Raw genomic sequence first — 22,757 nt, 5'->3', positions numbered from 1 at the left:
CTACAATATGCAGCTAAGCTAGCTCTGCCAGTGTTCAACAAAGCACCTACCTGGCAACACAGCTGTGGACCATAGCGGCAGCAGCCATTTTTAAAAATGCTTTACTTTTTTGGGGAACATTCTTGCAGGTAGGCAGTTGTCAGGGCGCTTACCGTGCGGCAGTGTGAATGCAGCTTCAGACTGCTTTCCATCAAAGCTAAGCTAGGCTAAACATACTTGTGGGTTTCTGTACTGGATGTAAACATGCAACTGGGATGTAGCGGCTGGCTGTGTTCTCAATTTACAACACACCTGACCACACCCAGCTGTGATCAGGAGTTTACATATTAGTAGACTTATATCTAGCAACCCACAGAGGTCTGTGTAGCAGTGCTTCTCTGCCATGAAAGATGGAGCAGTGTGGTTACTCTCAAAGGGCTAAATGACATTTTGATAAAATTCTCTGCTCCCAGAGATGTGCTTGTCAAACTTCAGCTTCCTTAGCTGCAAGGCAAAACTCTAACCAAACATACTGTATATAACAAATATTTCTCCAAGGACTCTAACTTTACTTTTAAACCCACTCACAAGACTAGCGCATGAAAGAATGAGGCTTCAATTATATGGTGAGATGAGTCTTAATTTGCAAATTTTAATGGAAACATGGAGTGATGCAGACATTACCCAGTAGACAGACTCCTCATTAGGCAGTACTATGTAGCAGCCAGAGCACATTAGCTGGCAGAGAGAAGCCAAATTGATTTAAGAATCCTTCAGCCTTAAAGAACCTCATTTGCACTATAAAAGGTAAATTGAAATTCACTCTGAATTATGCATGTCAAAGGTGTAGCAGCATTCATCTGAAAATGCACACATCCATATTGCACATGAAAACACATTCATCCATACATGTTGGAGAGAGTGCTCCAGCTCAAAGATAAGCTCCACTGGGAGGGCAAATTCATTTTCACATGGAGTCTAATTAACTTTGTGAACAATACTGATGCTGAATTACAACCCTAGGTTCCGATATAATCCCGTAGTTTACTCACAAGGGGGAACTCGTGGGAGACCCTCCCATCAGGGGGCAGCTTAGCACCGAATCCCAGGGCAGGGAACATCTTATCACTGTCATAGTCCTGGATGATCTCTCCCACAGCCTTCAGGGCCATGGCATAGGCATTCATCTGGTATGGGTTCATGTAGTGCAGTGAAGTGGACTGGGACGGATTTCCTTCCAAGACAAGAGAAGTCAGAGTCAGTGATGCAAACCATCAGACTGAGGCTGAACTGACAGCAGCTACTGCAGCAACATGAGTGAGCTGAGACTAAATTGGATGTTTTGAATCAGATGTGGGGCTCGATGTGACTATCTGGGTTATTAGCGATGCTAGAATTCAATGTTTATAATTTCCTGTTCATGTTTTTGAAGGTTACAGCGACATTTTTAACATTTCTGGGTAGACATGAGTTTCCAGGATTCTCTTTTATGCTGACATGAATCAGTAACAGTCAAAACATTACAGGCAGTTCAGTGAGAGCAGAGAGAATAAACTACCTTTAAAATTATCTCACTGAAATGTTCAGTGTACATGGAAACCATGAATTGACTATTTGCAGCAGTGGAAGACGTATTTAGATCTTTTACTTCAATATAAGTAGCGACACCACAGTGTAGAAATACTCGGTTACAAGTAAAAGTCCTGCATTCAAAATGTTCCTAAAGTAAAACTACAAAAGTAATAGCATCAAAATAAACTTAAAGAACAAAAACAAGGTGAACTCATTATGCAGAATGGTTCACTTCAGAATAATATACAGTATATCATATGATTGCAATTACTGATTCATTAATGTGTAAGCGTCATGTTGGCAGATGGAGCTACCTTCTTCCCCCGTTAAAGGGCTTTTTTGGGGGAGTTTTTCCTTATCTGCTGTGAGGATCCTAAGGACAGAGGGATGTCATATGCTGTAAAGCCCTGTGAGGCAAATTGTGATTTGTGATACTGGGCTTTATAAATAAAATTGGTTGACTGATTGATTGATTGATTGACTTGTACTGTAACTACTTAATATAGTGTTGGGTAGCTGAACTGATAACACATATTTGTTATATATAAATATATATACACCGATCAGCCAAAACATTAACACCACTGGCTGGTAAAGTGAATAACATTGATCATTTCGTTACAGTGCAATGCTCTTCTGAGGAACCTTTCATTCACCCACCCCAACAACATTACAGACCAAGTACACCCGCCACTGGCAACTCCACTCCCTAATGGAAGTGCGCTCCCTCAGGCAGGACAATGCACCATGTCACACCACAAATACTGCTCAGGAATGGCCTGGGGTATGTGACTAAGAGTTCAAGGAATCAACCTGGCCTCCAAATTCTCCAGATTCCAATCCAATTGAACATCCATTGAACATGCCGGTACCTTACCTCACAACCCACAGGACTCAAAGGATCTGTTGACAATGCCTTGGTGCCAGACAACACAGGACACCCCCAGAAGTCCTGCCTCCATGCCTTGACAGGTCAGAGGCTCCACCGTAGACCAGACTTGGCCCTGACCCGTCAAGGCCCAGACAACGGACCTCTGGGGTACCAGTTTGTCCCACAGATGCTTGATTAGATTGGCATCTGGGGAATTTGAACGCTAGATCGATGCCTTGTCAAGTTACTGGGACCACTCCTGAGCAGTGTTTGTGGCATGGCATAGCGCATTGCCTTACTGAGGGGCTACTGTCATTGGGGATACTGTTGCAATTAGTTGGGGTACTTGGTCTATGACAATGTTTAAGTGGGTGGAGTGCCCTAAAGGGCATCCACATGGATGCCAGGACCAAAGGTTTCCCAGCAGAACATTGCATAATGATGAAATGATCAATGTTGTTCACTTCACCTGCCAGTGGTTTTCATGTTTTGACAGTCTGTACTGTTGAAGGAGCTGTACAGCAGCAAACAATTATTTGTTCACACTCCCGCTCTGTGTCGTGTAATCCGAGCTTCTCTGTTCTTTGTTTTGGTAGCCAGTGTGGCCCTACATACATCAGTGCTAGCTCATCGCCACCGCTCTGCACTGCACTCATACAGCAGATAACTGCATACTTTGTTGCAGAAGCAAGTGCCCAACCTCCAGTCCCCTCCCCCATGTTAACACTGGTAAGTCTGTCAGCACTGTTCTCTGTTAGTACCCTTTGCTGCCAGCTCATCCACCTCCATGTTGAGAGCTATGCGCAAACAATCCCGGCTCAGAGTCTGAATCATAAGCTCCTTTTAGACCACCATTCCAGGCAGGAATGTTGCACTGCTATTCCACCTAGCTGTTCTGTATTAATGGCACTATCACAGAATGGGGGAACAGAGTTTCTTGCCTTTAAGACAACTGCAGGGGAAGTGACAGCACTGAATCAATGTCTGTGTAAACATTGTGAGCCGTCAGGACGGGACAAGTGTGACATTTTGATGACACCAATGTTTGGTTCTGGATTAAAAAGCAAAGGCAGCAATATGAAGGGTCTCTGTGCTGCAGAATTAGAAGATATAAGGGCTATAAATGTGTTTTGAATGTCATATACAGCTCCTATAATGATAGATTTCCTTCCCATTAATTTAAATCTAACCTCAATTACTTCATTGATTCTTTGTGTGCATCTCTATATTTGCAACCCCCATGAACATACCATATCATCTTAACTATAGTATGTATTATGCATGCCGTGCCCTTAAATCCACAACTGACAAGATACCTTTTCAACTTTTCTGCATTTAGTTTATAATAACTTTTTCTAAGTCTTCTCTCCTGTCCTCTTTTTAAAATGTATTGCATGTACTTGACTTTGTTTATTGTGTGTACACTTCAATGAAAAAAAGTTTTACAAGGCACAAGATAGAACATTACAAGCAGAGAGAAAACTCCAGACGCTCTCTGATTTATGAAAAATGCCATAGTCATACATCAGATGAGAAATGGAAGCACAACAGGGTGATGGTGGTGAAAGCACTCACCATTTGATGCGGTGAAATCAATGGCCACTGTGAAGTGAATCTGAGTCCTGAAACAGATGAATGGGAGAAAGGATGCTGTTAACAAAAGCCAGGCAGGAAAACTCAGCGCAGCAGTTTAATGAGGCTCTGCCAGATTTCACTGTGCTCTCCGCTCTACCTCTCATCTGAGGAAGAGGTGGAACAAAATGAAACCCGAAACAGTGTGGATTATACACCTTTATTGTCAGGGCAACATGGGATCTAATCAGGTTTTTATTATTCCATTTCATGAAACAGAGAGAGGCTAAATTTGCTTACGGTCAAACAGGATCCAAAGCACCGTTTTTTTATTTTTTTTATTTAAAGATTTAACAGCACAGCGGCAGAGTCAAATCACAAACACATCACACAAAAACCTAGAAAAACTAATAAAGGCAGAGTAATTTCACAAATGGTCACATAATGAGTTGCTGCAGCTGGCTTAATGGTCTGACTGAACATCACACTGAGCAAAGATATGACTATTAACAAGAAACAAGAGCTGTAAAAACAGAACAATCTCAATTCTGCACTTGCTGTTACCACTACTTTTTCAAGATATACTTTGATAAGGTAATTTGCACAATCCTGTGTATGGTACATGCACCTTATTGTTCATTATAGGTACATCATCATCTCTATTATCATTGTAATTACTGTCATTGTCTTCACTTCACATGGTTGCTGTTGTATGATCAATGGAAAATTTGAGTTTTTCCATTCCCTGCATCAATCTGGAAAAAAACAGGCTCACAAAAACTACTGGACATGTTTTATTCATGAGCCCGTAATGATAGCCAAAACCTTGAAAAGAAACTAAACATGGCCTAACTAGTCTCCGCTGGATTTTTTCCCAGTGAGACAAACGAAGAAAGGAAGGGGAGCTGAGATCAAAGTGTGTGCTCTTTCATTGTGATTAACACTGATTGCCTTTCCTGACTTCACCTCCATTCAGAAATTCCCACAAGCGCAGCATCGGAGATAATGGCGGCTTCCTCCCCGGGAGACTCTGACCCCAGCTCATTAATCAGCATTGAGCTGGACCGCTCAGCTGACAAAGGGGAATTGTTACAAGTGCTTGCTGCCTCAATTTGAAAGTCTCTGCTGATTTCTATGGTTAGTTTTGAATGTTCGGCTGGAGAAGCAAGGTGGGAAGTTAGTGTTGAGGCAGAACACAGGACAGTAGAAATGGTCACACGGGTACTCTCAGTCAAACTGCCAATTACAGTCGATCATCAGGGCATTACCTGGAAGTTCATCCTCTGCTGCTACACTCTGCAATAAGTAGTGGTCCATTACTGAAACTTAATACTGTTTATTATATTTGGATAATGGGGAACCCTTTACATCCTGACCTCATCAGCTGGATTTTCAAATAACAAACAGATCTGATTTGGTGTGACTGACAAGCTACAGGCACGCAGGAGGTAAATGAACCTAGCTTGGACTGGGTGTTCGAGAGGCTTACTAAGTAAACAAGATGATGTTTGTTTGTTGTTGATGACATTATGTTGTTTTGGGACGCTTGCCATCAGCTGTCAGATTCCACAACAGCCTGCTGAGTGATCGTTAACGTGATGGTGCTGTCATCTCCCACAGAGACAGCATCATACCAACCCTGTCATATTCAATATTTCAGTCAAGTTAGGTTGTGATAAATGTACTGCATGTCTAGTCCACCAAACAGCATTCAAATTATATTAAATCTATATATTATATTATATTAATGTTTGCTCTGTGACTTATGAGGTCAGTTTACAGTAAAACTTTGGAGATTAACATCCGATCTTAGTTTTTCATTATTATCATGATTCCTGTGCCTCTCTACTTCTGAGCAACCATTCAGGCAAAAACTGGTCTATTTTGTTTCATGAAGAAATATGTAAATAATTGCCATGTTTAACCGTTTATTTCTATAATCACTATTTTATTAAAATACTAAGATACTTTTAAGTGGCAACCCCCAGGGCTGAAAAATGAAGCTAACACGGAAGTGACAAAAACTGCAGTTCCTCAAATGGCTACTCCAGAAGCCAGTCTATCCCCATAGACCCTCATGTCAAGATGCCCAAATTTACTGCAGAAATAAACATGTTTACAGCTTCACACAGGTTTTGGTCTCTTTAGCTAATCCCCCACACTGACAACTGTACGGGGGATGAATTTTTATATTACCCATCTGTTTAAATTTTATCAAGGCTTAAAGTTAAGCATAATTAAGGGTAAACTGCTTTAAGTAACGCACTGTCTGCCGATAGTATCCATGGCTTCTTAGTCAGATCTATCCTTCACTTCACTAACGTGCCAGTCTCTCGCCCTAATGTGGTCACTTCTGGCTCCAAAACACAAAGATAACGACAGCTGAAATGCCAAACTCAAGGCTTAAATTTTTTTAGAATAGATATAGCTATGTCACAGTAGCTACATCCATTATCTTTACAGTCCATGGCTACCTCACATGTGACCATTCTTTACAAGTAACAACAAATTGGTTGATATAAGATCAACACAAGGCTAAGAACAAAAGTATGATTTGATTTCAATGTCACTGGCTGAATCTCTGCTGCTCTCTGCAGACAATGTAGTTTAGCTTTTAAACATTCTTTTATGTCACATTTTCATTATTATGCTGACATTTAACTGCTTAGTGTCTTAATTACTCAAAATGTAAAGTGACTAAAAACAGCAACCCTATTTCAGTTTTAGTTTCAGTAACCAAAACCAACCATTTTTAAAAGTTAGTGTTGAGCCCTGCAAACAGTAAACAGAGTGTAAATTTACAATAAAAGTACTTAAACTGGTGCTGGAACATTCATTTTCTATAACTGCTTATCGTGTTAGGGGTCGGGGGGCTGGAGCCTATCCCAACTGACATTAGGCGAAAGGCGGGGTACACCCTGGACAGGTCACCAGACTCTCACAGGGCTGACACATAGAGACAGACAACCATTCACACTGACATTCACACCTACAGGCAATTTAGAGTCACCAATCAACATGCCAACTCCATACAGAAGGGCTCCCCACCCCAGGTTCAAACCAGGAACCCTCTTTCTGTGTGGTGAAAACGTTAACTACTGCATTGTGCTATAACAATTAGTCAATTAATCAATAACTCCACAACCACTGACCAAAATAACCTTAGTTTATACACCACAGTCTTCTTTTTGCAGAGTTTTGCAGAATTACCCAAGACCAAAGTCCTTGTCTGGTAATGGGATTGTTAATTTCATATTATGTATCTATATCTGTAGACTATATGACCAGTCTTAAGGGAAAAATACCAAACCTCTCTGAGCTTTTGTGTAACTGCTGCACCGTACACGAGGTAGATATCAATTGTCTCCCTCTTAGGACCATAGGGTTTGGACTGAGGTTAGAGGTAAGGTTATCTCAATCCTACTAATCGTCTATCCCACTCTCTGCGGTAGTTTTCCATGAGGACTCACTGGCTGAACATCAAGGGAAATCAGGGCATTCTCAGAAGTGCCCTTTTCTATTAGAGAAAAATACAGTGAAACAAACAGGCCAACAGACCATGGACACATGGTCCTCTGGGGATCAATATTTTCTGCTGTCTGTCTGCAGCGTGCTGCAGGAAGAGTTACATCTCCCATCACACATACGTCTGTGTTCAGCTGAATGGTTTGGCTTTTACTACTTGTTTTTTTATTTCACTTGTGACACACAGTGGGGCTTTGTTTAAGAGCTGAGCTCACAAATTATTTTGAAACTAAAAAATCAATATGGATTGAGGTTGACTGATGCTGCCTTATTGTCTGTTTTCTGGGTCTAGCACCAGTGGCTGGTCCGGGGTTAGTATTTTTATCCCTGCTATCCTCAAATCTGTAGTCCTTGAGAACGGGCAATTCACTCATCTTTCAACTTTCAGACTTTTCTCTGAGTGAAGTATTGCTCTCTGGACAAATTAATGTCCCATCATCTGTTCCTACATTTGATCAGGAGATCATAAATCTGACACCAGAACTTTAAATGGCCTCTCACAACCCGATTCAGGACAAATCCTTCAGAACATGCAGTCCAACAACTCCCTATGGGCGTCATTCTGTTCTTTCAAGTCTTCACTAACTCGCTCAGCATCTCCTCCTCTCTCAGTTTTGTTCTCAGCTAAAATGACAGCTCCTCAGCCAGTGTGCGCATCACCTTGAATTACTGCAATAGTTTAAAATAGGTACAAAAGTATTGGTGTCATATTGACTTTCTCCTTCCAGTTAGACAAACACCATATGGCAGGAGGCTTTGTAATGTGAAATCCCTGCAGTCTTGGCAGCCTGGGATGGCTGGTATATTGTATGTAATGTAAAACAGTGTGACAAAGAAAACAGCTACAGTATACTGACAGTCTCATCAGCATGTGCTGTAAATTGGCCAACTCAAACTACATCAGTGAGCAGATTGGCACAGTGTTTTCCTTGTGTATGAAATACAGGCAGATATACACAAGGGAGTAACTTTGATTGTTTTTTCCCTTCATTATATGTATTTTTTTAAAAAAAAAAAAATATATATATAGTATAGAAGACAGTAGAGCTATGTAAACTGCTGCACTATTAACCTACAATGCAATACCCACCCACTGCAATAACCTTACTCAAAGTCATTTTTAGTTTCATTGATGGAGACCTGATACTTCCTGATATTAATGCTTACCACCAAAGCACTGTGCTTCACTGCCTTATCTGAAACTAAAATACAGATTAAATTATCTTATTCAAAGTAGAAACAGACAATCCCAGTGTTTTCAAGTGCTATTATTGTTGATGCTGCTGTCACAGTAACAACCGGATCACTCTCCGTTTTCCTCTGAACCTAGAAACTACCACAGTTTTCACCAGTAGGCGTTTTGTTAATTTTTAACAGTCTGATGTTTAACTTGCGTTTGTATTCAGTGATTCAGTGCCATACAAAATATTTTTGTGCCCTAACCTTGGATTTGAGTGGGTGTGTTTACTCAAAATATGCTCTGTGCTTTGTCTTGTAGTGTCTCTAAAAAATGTCACTGCTACTAATCACTACGGTCTCATTACAAATGATGAGACATGCTGATTTTGATCATGTATGAGTTTGTTCACTGCTGATTAAAAGCTCTGTTTTCATTATCTACTTTTCTCTCTTTAAAACAAGTGAAATTACTTTTCTCTGACTCGGTTATTTCTGCAACTGCTGTCTCTCGTCTCGTCTCCCCTGTGTGTGTATCTCACTCGAGCTGCAATGCTCAGCTGTTGGGGGAAGTTTGCTTCAGGGCTTTCTGCCAGAAAGGGATTTCTTGGTTAAGGTTTGGAATAAAATTGTGGTTTGGGTTAAAATGAATAGATTGCAAACTTCTCCCATGTGCTAGCGCTCATCAGAATGCACAGATCTGATTGGCTGAGTAGCATCACAAGAAGATTTCACGCATGCTATTAGTCTGTGGTTCACTAAGAAAGTGCTACAAATGCTGCACTGGTTAAAATAAAAACGCTCTGTAAACATTTAGTAATTATCAATAAATTATAGGTCTGGGTCTGGATAGGATGGCGTCTGGTTTCAGAACCAGGGGATGGAGAGGGATGGCAGATTAATTACTGGGATGCATTTTGGTGATTTTGCTAACAAGGTGGGATGCCGTCCCCACTCATTCCCCCTCAAATTCCACAGTTACTTCAGTTGTCCCACCATCGACCATTTCTGGGGATAGTAACTGCAAAGAACTTATACTGATACTCTTTGATAAGTGCCAATGGCTACTATGGGTGGGGGAAAAAATGATATAGCATAGTTTCGCAATATTTTTGTGTGTCAATTTTTTATTATATAAATTATTAATATGAGAAATAAATATTAAACTTATGGTAGCCTACAAGAATAATATAATTTATTGCTTTTTTAATCTAAAAAAAAAGGCTGGAGTGAGATGAACAGAGTGAAAACTTTATTCTATTAGATAAAACAGACAGTCCCCTTGGGGACATTATTTACAGTTGAATAAAAGGTAATAAATCACAATATATTGCAATATATTTTATCACAATACTTAGCATATTGCCACATATTTAAAATCGCAATAATGTTGTATCATGACTAAAGTATCGTGATAATAGATAATCGTTTTATTGATCCTCTTGTGATTACCACCCCTAATAGCTACTAATAGCTACAGAGGAAAACTAGTAAATGGTAAATAGACCTGCACTTGTATAGTGCCTTTCTAGTCATCTGACCACTCAAAGCGCTCTTTACACTACGAGTCATATTCACCCATTCGCACACACATTCACACACTGGTGGCCGAGGCTACCAAACAAATGGCTCTTCCTGTTTTGGTTAGCCATGGTTGACAGACTTCGTTTAAGCCTTCATTTTCCCAGGAGGTTGTATCTAATGGCAGAAAGAATAGCATTTTAAAAGCAAGTCTTAGAGAAAACCAATCTGAACACTGGTTGGTCAATATTACAATAACTGGTGCAACTAACTATTCAACAGTGCAATATTATTTTTTTGCATTCTAATTTATTTCTATTTACACTGCACTTGAATGCTTGAATGTATATTTAACATATGATGCACATATTATACAATCACAATTTTTCCATTGCAATCAATAAAGTATTTCTGATTTCTGATTCTATAGCGATTACACTGTACCATCAACATTTACTATAAACGATAAGTTAAAGCAAAAAAAATAGTCTATTTCCACTTAAACCTGCAAAACTATAACAATGTGAAAAGAAGTTATTCCAGGCCTTAGCAAAGTCTGCAGGTTTTCCTCTCAAGGCTGCATACAGCCAAAACAACCACCAACAACAAGGTAAGGCAGCCTGTGTGAATGTTTTTAGCGACTCAGATCTGCTCTCGTCTAGACTAAGGTGGGTGGACAGTAAGAAAACAATGCTCAGAGAGATTTTAGAAGGAAACCTGAAACTATAGAAGTGGGGATGAGAGTGGGATTTTGAAAAGGAAGGTTGACGTGTTCATCCATTCCAACTGGAAATTACGCCTTTGGATATTTAGTGTGTGGCAGTAAATGTGGCTATAGCACAAAGTAAAAGAAAGGTCAGGCAGGTCTACAGCAGCAAGACTCAGATAGCAGAAAACTGTCATGACAGTTTCTAGTTGCTGCAAATTCCCCGGACAAAACTGAACACAATTGTGCCATACATAAATTTAAAGTGAAGTGTTCTGCCTCTGCTTCCCGGTAAACTCAAACATGAACACGATCAGCGGTGGCCTGATGTCAGAATGAGACGCTAACGCAGCACAACACCTCGAATCTTTTATCATCAATACAACAATACACACCTTTCCTGTATTTCTGCAAAGTGAATAGATAACAAACTACCACGCATGCATTAAAATATAAAGTGGCAGAAGAGTGAAGGCCAAAAAATATCTCTCTATGCACAAGTATCAGTGAATATAAAAGGGAAGTAAAATAAGACAAAGAAAGAAAATGGTGTTCTCCTGTAAAAACACCACATATCTGCAGTCTGACCACAGAGCAAAGCTAAATGAAATGAGAAAAAAAAAAAAAAAACGCATCACTTTCTCCCATTTCAGGACAACAAGATATTTTGGGATAAAACTATTAAACCTTAATAAGATCTCCACACAACAGAGACTCCACACGAGCCATTACACGGCCGATCTCACTGCAGATTTAATTTAAAAAGAAACATTTCAACATGCGATGAAAAGAATATAAATCTTTCATTAGCCTCTCAGAATCAGAGCAGCATGTGGCTTTTGGACTTTAATTACCTCTGTTTGACTATATCTCTGCCCCAATTGAACATTAATGAAAATTTATGAAAAACCAATTCACTGTGAAACCAGTCAGGATGTGATAGTGTGTCTGGAGGCGAAATTGCTTTTTTACCCTCCGCTTCAGAAAAGTCATCTAAAATGCATCATGTTAGTTATCACCTGTTAGAAAGGGAGCGGTAAAGCAAACATTTATGAAAGGGGAGGAATCAATAGCAGAACTCTAAAAGATCAAATTTGAGTCTTTGGATCAGATGTATAAGCCTGATGCAGGCTTCTGCTCATATTTCCCATCATCTCTATGAAAGGCAGGGTTGGCAGACATTCTGGCTCATCTTCTTTTTTTTTCCTCCAGCTGCTTTTTATACATTTGCATGATTTGAAAAAAGCCATCTCTTTCACCCAGCGACTGCAGTACAGATGCCAAATCAAAACCAAGCGATCCATTGGACAAACACTGACTGTGCCAGAGCCCATAAATTGCAAATGTTGTAGAATAGAATTTAATCTGAGTCTGATTCAAAAATGTTTTGCAACTTGTGACTGTGTAGAAACATCTGTAAATGAGCAGAAACTTTCCCATTGCGCATCAATTTCAAATTAAAGTAAGCTCTTTTTTGTCAGCATGTCAGAGTTACTTGGTTGTAATCTTGGTGACAATGTGAGCTGTTTCCTCAAATGTTATCTCGCAAATCAAACCAGCAAACATTGTGTGATGAGATGAAATGCACAATTAATCTTCACTAGCCCATTTTCAGCACCCACTGCACATCTGACCGTCTCACTGGGGCAAATGTCTTTGTTTCTAATGAGGATTTGTGAGTTTTTCTCCACCTCAGTTGAAGGGTTAAGGTTATGGGGGTGGGGTTTATTTTCATAATGTTGCTGTTGTGAAGCCCTTTGAGACTAAAACTGTAATTCAGGGTTATACAATTAACCTGGCCTATGAATGTTCATTGAAGAATAGGCTCTGACTAAAAAGACTAATAACACTTCAAAGTAGCCTGAAGGTTTTCTAGTTGAATCAGCCAAAACAACAGCTACTTTTTCCAGAAGTCTCTTCAGTTAAACACTGTAAGTCTGGTGTTTCATTTTCCATGGATACAGTTAATCTGGATCCCATCATGAATACGCAGCATGCTCATTGTTTCACTGCCAGCACTAGTAATCTTGTTTATTTTCTTCATCAGTCTGTCATGCAATCTGCTCCATGCAGGGAATCCGTTAAATGCTTTTATTTTGCTTTTCCTACGTGATAAATCAGGTTATTTTATTTGATGAAGTACAATTATATCTCTGCAGTTGTGTCACAAATCTCTTCACTCCCATAGCATCAATAGATCATAAAGATCTACTGGATAACAGCAGTGCACAAATAATATCTGAACATATTTTTACATGTTTTTTTTTTATATCTAAAATGTACAAGTAATGGGCAGAGATGAAAGAACTGATGAAGAGTGCACACACATTCTAGGTCATAACACAGACATCAAAGGAAGGACTCATAAATCAGATCCACTCTTTGTATTTTGAATTATATTAATCACTGTTTCAGCACAGTGAGGCTTTCTGCAGGACAAAAGCCTCTACTTAGCACCACAAACTACAGCCTCCAAAATACCACTAAATTAAATTAACTACTCTCTGAAATGGTTCCAAACAATAATTCAACAACTGAGAATAAATCAAACTCATTTGCAAAATTAAATAAATAAACAAATGCTGTAAAAAAAAAACAAGGAGTCTTTAATATTCTGAGTTAACAGATAATGAGAATTAAACTGTGAATCATACAGGACAAAATAAGAGTTGGGTCTGAACAAGAACAAAGAAACAAAACTTCATTAAACTATATTGTACATTTATTTCTACACATTTTCTACCTTTAGCTCTTTCCTTACTTGACCACAAGTATCATGTGTGTAACTCAGACATGTATATATATATTTGTTTAAGACTTACTTACTTAGTTTAAATGTAACCATCCATTCTTTTTAGTATTTGCTGATTCCTACAACATGGACATTACATTACATTATAGAGAGCTGCAGAGATGAGTCCTAAAACACTTTTTTGTTTAGATGCCTGAAATAAGGTCTGTAGTTAAGAAGAGACTTTCACGTTTTGTTCTACGACATTAAATAAGTCGGTAAATACCTCACTTGTGAATTTTGAAGCTTTTACGTGTAGCAATGGCTTACAAGTGATTGAATGAGACTACAGAGCGCCATCACACCGGACACAGCTTTACTGCCTTGTCATTGGGGAGACGTTGAAGTCATGCGACCATAGTGTAGTTTGTTTATAGCCTAAGGTTAGACATTTTACTTCTGGTGATTGAAGGTACGCTTAAAAAATCATAGACGTGGTGTTAATATGTGAAGATTATCTCAATGAACAGAACATGTACAGTAAATATCATAATTGTTTGTTTGCCACAGAGCTTACTTTCTGAAATGATCCAAAATATAATGGAAAAAACCCTGCAGACTTTTATTTACAGGAACCAGGGCCAAAAACATCATTGCTGCACCACTCTATTAATGTTATAGTTCTTGAATGACCTATATTACTGTATATCCCTCTATATTTCTATGTTCTTGTTGACTGACCAGTGAATTCACTGCTTTGAATCACTGTCACATTCTCTATAAATGTCAGTCATTTTGGGTTTAATCCAGAAGATGATACGCACCATAATAAAGATTCATCAGTGTCCTCCAACATCATCAAATATCTTAGTTATTGTTTTTCCTTTCTAGAATACCTGGGATAACTGAAACAAGTTTATAAAAAGCTAGAATTACCGCCTCCCAGTTGTGTGTCTCCCCCAACCAGTCAAGTTACAGTTTTCATCATGTCCACACTCATGACGCCACCACAGTAGACAATGCTTCAAATATGGATGTTGCTGCAACAAAGCTATATATTCTAAAACATGGATGCTTCACACACATCTTCAAGGTAGGCACCCAAGATTAGTGTCACCAATCCAGTATCTGACCCTCTGCTCCTGAGATATAACATGAATAAAGGCAAGAAAAGTGCTTCTGCAGAACATTATGTCACAGTAAAGTTGACCTTTGACCTTTTGGATATAAAATGTCATCATTTTATCCTATTAGACATTTATGTGAGAAATATTGCTATAGGAAGCGAATAAATTCTTGAGTCATGGCCAAAAACATGTATTGTGAGGCCACAGTGACCTTTGACCAACAAATTCCAATCAGTTGAGTCCAAGTGGACGTTTGCGCCATGTCTATGGAAATACCCTCAAGGCCTTCTGGAGACATTGCAGCCACAAGAATGGGTCAGACAGACAGACAACCTGTAAACATAATGCGTCCAGCCATGGCTGTTGCTAAGGCGGAGGCATAAAAAAGATGCAACACAGTGATTCTGTGTCATCAGTCACATCATTGCCATTCCTCCTAACAGCCACTAGTGGACACACAGTTGAGGCTAACTACGAAAGGGTGAATGAAGGTAGAAATCAATTAATAACAACAAGATAAATGAATGAATCATCAAAATTATAATGAATAGTAATTAATATGCAAGTTATTTTTTAATTAACAACAAATCAGGGTGCTGTGGGTGTAGGTCAATTAATTAACATAATGAGTAAAAGTTAATGTTGCCTTAAATCTCCTGCATGTAGAATGAATGAATATTAACATCAATGTATCCGTCTGAAATTGATTTTGACAGCACAATCTAATGGCCACAATAAATACATGTTAAGCATTTATTGCTCTCTGCCCACAGAAACTATTTGTCACAAAAAAACAGAGTGACAAGGAGAAAGAAAGTGCCTCAGTCACAACACGAACCCACAAAAGGTGGAGACAGAGATATCTTTGACTTACAGCACAAAGAGACCAGGAGATTGGACTAAGTAATACTGACCCTTTCTCAATCCCCTGTAACTATCATGTTTTGATGATATCTTCCCAACAATTCTTATCTCTGCTGCTCCTTATGAGACTTATAATACACAAGGACTTCCACTGTTGAGAGCACTTTTCAAAGAAAACATTAGGGAGAAAATGACAACAGCAGGCACAGAGGCTGCAGCTGAGTCTTTCATGATGATTTAAAAGACCTCACGAGAGAATATCAGAACACAGATGCTGGAGCGATTTCCTTTCAGGGATTTCTTTCTTTTCTTTTTTTTCCAATTCCCAAAGTGTTTTTAAAGTAATAGTCTGTGTCATCAGCCCCTCTCCCAAGCACGACACCGAAACCACACAAAGGAACCTGATGAGCTTTTAACATCTCTAAATGTCTGGAACAAAAGGATGAAGCACCACTCTACATAATGCTTCACTCCACATGCTGGGTCACATTAATTAATGGGGTAATCTCCGCCTGAAACAGTTTCATGTGAAGATTACCACTTTTCATTTAACATGATGGATAAAAAGCTGTTTCAAGCTTTAAACTGGTGGCTTTATTAAGAGCTCAATTTCAATCTGATTTTAGAGTGCTGACATTAAGAAACAAATGACTGTTCCCAAAATCAAAGTACACATTTTTCCTCTTACCTATAGTACTAGTTATCAGTCTAGATTGTTTAGGTGGGAGTTGTAGAAAATTAGAGATAACGGCCGTAGAGATGTCTGCCTTCTCTCCAATATAACAGAACCTATGTCACTCAGCTTGTGGTGCTCAAAGTACCAAAGAATTAACTTGTAAAACTCAACAGCAATGTCTCTTTCAAGAGATCATGACCTGGTTACTCAAGATAATCCACAGACCTCGTTGTGAGCAGTTTCATGTAGGAACTATATTCCTTCTACCAACATACACCCTGCCAACCGTATTTCTGTGAAGCATGCAGCTCTGTGGATTATCTTGAGTAAGCAGGTCATGATTTCTGTTCCTTTGTTTTTTGTTTTGCTTTGGATCTTTGAGCACCACAAGCCGAGTGCCATCTAGTTCTATTATACTGAAGAGAAAGCCAAAATCTCTATGGCCGATATCTCCAACACTCTGCAGCTCATTCCAAAACAATCTAGACTGATAAATAGCACTACAGGTAAGAGGAAACATACAGTACAGGCCAAAAGTTTGGACACACCTTCTCATTCAATGCATTTTCTTTATTTTCATGACTATTTACATTGTAGATTCTCACTGAAGGCATCAAAACTATGAATGAACACATGTGGAGTTATGTACTTAACAAAAAAAGGTGAAATAACTGAAAACATGTTTTATATTCTAGTTTCTTCAAAATAGCCACCCTTTGCTCTGATTACTGCTTTGCACACTCTTGGCATTCTCTCCATGAGCTTCAAGAGGTAGTCACCTGAAATGGTTTCCACTTCACAGGTGTGCCTTATCAGGGTTAATTAGTGGAATTTCTTGCTTTATTAATGGGGTTGGGACCATCAGTTGTGTTGTGCAGAAGTCAGGTTAATACACAGCCGACAGCCCTATTGGACAACTGTTAAAATTCATATTATGGCAAGAACCAATCAGCTAACTAAAGAAAAACGAGTGGCCATCATTACTTTAAGAAATGAAGGTCTGTCAGTCCAGAAAATTGCAAAAACTTTAAATGTGTCCCCAAGTGGAGTCGCAAAAACCATCAAGCGCTACAACGAAACTGGCACACATGAGGACCGACCCAGGAAAGGAAGACCAAGAGTCACCTCTGCTTCTGAGGATAAGTTCATCCGAGTCACCAGCCTCAGAAATCGCAAGTTAACAGCAGCTCAGATCAGAGACCAGATGAATGCCACACAGAGTTCTAGCAGCAGACCCATCTCTAGAACAACTGTTAAGAGGAGACTGCGCCAATCAGGCCTTCATGGTCAAATAGCTGCTAGGAAACCACTGCTAAGGAGAGGCAACAAGCAGAAGAGATTTGTTTGGGCCAAGAAACACAAGGAATGGACATTAGACCAGTGGAAATCTGTGCTTTGGTCTGATGAGTCCAAATTTTAGATCTTTGGTTCCAACCGCCGTGTCTTTGTGAGACGCAGAAAAGGTGAACGGATGGATTCCACATGCCTGGTTCCCACTGTGAAGCATGGAGGAGGAGGTGTGATGGTGTGGGGGTGTTTTGCTGGTGACACCGTTGGGGATTTATTCAAAATTGAAGGCACACTGAACCAGCATGGCTACCACAGCATCCTGCAGCGACATGCCATCCCATCCGGTTTGCGTTTAGTTGGACGATCATTTATTTTTCAACAGGACAATGACCCCAAACACACCTCCAGGCTGTGTAAGGGCTATTTGACCAAGAAGGAGAGTGATGGAGTGCTGCGGCAGATGACCTGGCCTCCACAGTCACCGGACCTGAACCCAATCCAGATGGTTTGGGGTGAGCTGGACCACAGAGTGAAGGCAAAGGGGCCAACAAGTGCTAAACACCTCTGGGAACTCCTTCAAGACTGTTGGAAAACCATTTCAGGTGACTACCTCTTGAAGCTCATCAAGAGAATGCCAAGAGTGTGCAAAGCAGTAATCAGAGCAAAGGGTGGCTATTTTGAAGAAACTAGAATACAAAACATGTTTTCAGTTATTTCACCTTTTTTTGTTAAGTACATAACTCCACATGTGTTCATTCATAGTTTTGATGCCTTCAGTGAGAATCTACAATGTAAATAGTCATGAAAATAAAGAAAACGCATTGAATGAGAAGGTGTGTCCAAACTTTTGGCCTGTACTGTATGTATTTTGATTTAGGGGTGAAATGTTCCTTTAACAACAGATTTAGATGAAAGCAACATGCCTACAGCTCTGGACCGTAGCTACATTTATGTTTATTCCATTAATAATCAGAAATAGACCTCAATCAAATTCCTGTCAACACTATGAGAATAAAGTGTCTCTAAGTAGGTTGAACCTTTCAGAGCTATTAAAAGTTGGACATTTGTTATACAAGTACTTTTTTTGATTACAGTATCAGCATTGCTTCTGCCTGGAGCTTGCATGTATGGAGCCTGGGTTTGGTTGAAGATGGCAGTGCTGTTTGGGCTGAGAAAGCCAAGTGTAAGTAAGGAGGAAATCCAGGAAGAGGAAGGTTATTTAAGTGTGGGAGTGGCCTATTTGAATCCATTTTGTTTGAGACCATGCTGCAAAGTGAGTGTGTTTGCTGATCCTGTGAGTTCATTTATCTCCTTTAACTTTAGCTTACATTGTAGTTATGCTATGTAGCGTGTGAAATAGAGTATGGTGAATGTGCTAGTAAAGGTAGTATCAGCATTGCTTCTGCCTGGAGCTCGCATAAACAGAGCCTGGGTTTGGTTGAAGGTGGCAGTGCTGTTTGGGCTGAAATCACTGTCTAGCCTCCTGGAGGTGTCATTGTTGTGAGGGCTCGTCTTGGGGAGGTAGACTGTACAGCCTAACCCGGCGGGGGAGTGTGATAGCCTAACAAGGCTTCCTTCCCTGGGTCTACCTCCTCTGTGGTAGTATAGGTAAGGTAAAGGAGGTTGTTCGGTTAGTGTGGGGAGCAGTGAGACCTGGCATTAGGGGAGTGTCTCTGGGACGCCAGAGATCACTGTCTAGCCTCCTGGAGGTGTCGTGGGACTAACTAGACGAAACACCGGTGAAAGGAGGTTCCCACCCGATGACCCCAAAGACATGTTAGTTATCACTGCTCACTGGTCTGTATAGTTAAGCCTTGCCATAATAGCTATAATAGCTTATCGTAGGGCTTAGGAGGTTATTCAGATTCTGATCCTTTTTTTTTTTTTTTTTGTTAGAGCACAAACTTCTTGTGTTTATTTGAATTCTATTTTAGGAAACCTAAACTTATCCTGCACATGTTCGCCCACTTGCCCAGGTTGTCTTTCTCAAGGGAGTCATCTACGAATACACAACATTTATGAGTTTACTATCGAACAGAAGGTGAGCCATCTGTTAATTAAATAACTCCAGCAGTAGTATATTCTAATAACGACTTATTTACGGAATTTCACCTCTGGGGATCAATACAGAATTATCTTCTCTCATCTCAAAGCATTTACTACAATGGAAACACAAAGCAGGTAACCAACAAGAGTTATTAGTGTTTCAAACAGGTAGTGGTGGGTGGAGTATTGAAAATCTACTCGGAAGTGAAAGTACAATTACTCACAGTAAAAACATACCTGGTTAATAAATTACTCAAAGTACAAGTTATTATTTTGAGAACTGAGATATAAAACCTCCCTTTCTCTTTCCATTTCTTCCCTTTCTACCCCTGCCTTACCATAACATTAAAGATTAACGTTACAAATGAAAAACTAGCTAACTAACTAAACTTTCACTTACAGTAAGTACGACTTATTTAAATGTAGGGTTTTCCAGAAAACCTGTTAGGCCAGGTGGTGGGTATCTTTTGACGAGGCCTGGAAGACAGGTGTTTTTTTGCCAGCACTTAGTTTTGATTTTAATGTCAACAATGCAGTTAAGTTACATTAAGAAAAGTTTTTATATGTATAGCATATGGTCTCATAAGCATATGGAATATGATGCAGATTTGGTGTGTACTGAGTGATTGAAATGGCAGGGGGAATCAAGGTTTTCCATAAAAGGCTCTCAAAAAGCTAGAAACGGCCGTGCTAGGTGGCATGTCTACTGGACAAGATGCAGCATTTTGCCAAAAAAACTTTGTTTTAGTTTTCAATTTTATGATATGTCAACTCCATGGTTAATGCATGGTTAGGTTTAGGCACAAAAAACACTTGGTTAGGGTTAGGAAAAGATCATGTTTTAGCTTAAAATACTTGGTTTGGTCACTATAAACAGGACTTGTTGTTTTTCAGTCTACTGCTTCTCACCTACATGTCAGGACATCCACACTCCCCTCCTCCCCCTGATGAGAAACTCATATACAGTCAGGTCCATAATTATTTGGACAATGATACAGTTGTCGTCATTTTGGCTCTGTACACCACCACAATGGGTTTTAAATGAAACAATGAATACCTGCTTAAAGTGCAGACTCTCAGCTTTCATTTAAGGCTTTTTTCAAAAATGTAGTATGAACCGTGTAGGAATTACAACCATTTCTTCACACAGTCCCCCGACTTTAAGGGCTCATAAGTATTTGGACAAACTAACATAATCATCAATTAAACAGTCAGTTTTAATACTTGGTTGCAAATCCTTTACAGTCAATGACTGCCTGAAGTGTTGGACACATAGGCATCATCAGATGCTGGGTTTCTTCCCTGGTGATGCTCTGCCAGCCCTTTACTGCAGCCGTCTGCACTTCCTGCTTGTGTTTTGGGTGTTTTGCCCTCAGTTTTGGCTTCAGCAAGAGAAACGCATGCTCAGTTGGATTCAGGTCAGATGATATGACTTGGCCATTGCAGAACATTCCACTTCTTTGCCTTAAAAATGTCTTTGGTTGCTTTTGCAGTATGCTTCAGGTCATTGTCCAACTGCACTGTGAAGCATCGTCCAATGAGTTTTGAAGCATTTGGTTGAATCTGAGCAGATAATGTAGCCCCAAACACTTCAGCTTTCATCCTGCTGCTCTTGTCAGCAGTCACATCATCAATAAATACAAGAGAACCAGTTCCACTGGCAGCCATACATGGCCATGACATAACAGTACCTCCACCATGCTTCACTGATGAGGTGGTGTGCTTTGGATCATGAGCAGTTCCTTCCCTTCTTCCTTCTCGTCTTCCCATCATTCTGGTAGTTGATCTTTGTTTTATCTGTCCATAGTATGCTATTCCACAACTGTACAGACTTTTTAGATGGTTTTTGACAAACTCTAATCTGGCCTTCAATTTTTAAGGCTAACCAATGGTTTGCATCTTGTAATAAACCCTCCGTATTTATTCTAGTGAAGTCTTGTCTTGCTTACAAGAGCAGCAGGATGAAAGCTGAAGTGTTTGGGGCTACATTATCTGCTCAGATTCAACCAAATGCTTCAAAACTCATTGGACGATGCTTCACAATGCAGATGGACACTGACCTGAAGCATACTGCAAAAGCAACCAAAGACATTTTTAAGGCAAAGAAGTGGAATGTTCTGCAATGGCCAAGTCATATCATCTGACCTGAATCCAACTGAGCATGCGTTTCTCTTGCTGAAGCCAAAACTGAGGGCAAAACACCCAAAACACAAGCAGGAAGTGCAGACGGCTGCAGTAAAGGGCTGGCAGAGCATCACCAGGGAAGAAACCCAGCATCTGATGATGCCTATGTGTCCAACACTTCAGGCAGTCATTGACTGTAAAGGATTTGCAACCAAGTATTAAAACTGACTGTTTAATTGATGATTATGTTAGTTTGTCCAAATACTTATGAGCCCTTAAAGTCGGGGGACTGTGTGAAGAAATGGTTGTAATTCCTACACGGTTCATACTACATTTTTGAAAAAAGCCTTAAATGAAAGTTGAGAGTCTGCACTTTAAGCAGGTATTCATTGTTTCATTTAAAACCCATTGTGGTGGTGTACAGAGCCAAAATGACGACAACTGTATCATTGTCCAAATAATTATGGACCTGACTGTACATGTAATCTGAACTATTCATTGAAGAAATGTTGTAATATGTATGAAATGTTCTAATGTAGTACATTTGTGGTTTGCAGCAACGCACAATGCCAACATTTTTGTCTGGCGACTGGGCTGCTAAATGTCATGCAGAAATATGTCTGCCCCAATTAAAGCAAGAACAACAGTGGGAACACTATGTGTACATACCCCAGTATCTGCAAATCCCAGTGCTCATATTAAGGTTATACAGTACTTGGATAAGTGCTCATCTGGAGTTTTGTGAATATAAAATGATGATAAGATGCACCAACAAAAAGACGAGAAAGCCCATTAAGTGAAATATGAATCTAAATGCAGCACATTTTTATTTGGAGCTACAGTGCGTAAGCACTTATTTGTCAATGTTCCTTCGCCCTCCATTTTCCTAAAGTGTCTCAAGGACCAACAAAATCAGAGGCGAACAGGTAGTGAAGCTAAGGATGAAAGCACAGTTACTTTAAGTGCCTGTATGTGTG

The 22,757-nt window shown here is 39.7% G+C and overlaps 1 protein-coding gene across 2 annotated transcripts in view; it reads right to left on the bottom strand.

Annotated features, from left to right (window-relative positions):
• Positions 1-22,757, bottom strand: part of cpne5a (copine Va) — a 110,299-nt gene that overhangs the window by 15,358 nt on the left and 72,184 nt on the right. For both annotated transcript variants that reach the window (XM_033629464.2, XM_033629465.2), the window contains 2 exons: positions 3,998-4,044; positions 1,032-1,213 (listed from right to left, as the gene is read on the bottom strand). In XM_033629464.2, the coding sequence (XP_033485355.1) occupies positions 1,032-1,213; positions 3,998-4,044 (229 nt within the window). The remainder of the gene's footprint in view (positions 1-1,031; positions 1,214-3,997; positions 4,045-22,757) is intronic.

The sequence above is a fragment of the Epinephelus lanceolatus genome, chromosome 8 (assembly GCF_041903045.1).
Source record: "Epinephelus lanceolatus isolate andai-2023 chromosome 8, ASM4190304v1, whole genome shotgun sequence".
Lineage (NCBI taxonomy): Eukaryota > Metazoa > Chordata > Actinopteri > Perciformes > Serranidae > Epinephelus > Epinephelus lanceolatus.
This window is presented reverse-complemented; position numbering and strand designations above follow the sequence as displayed.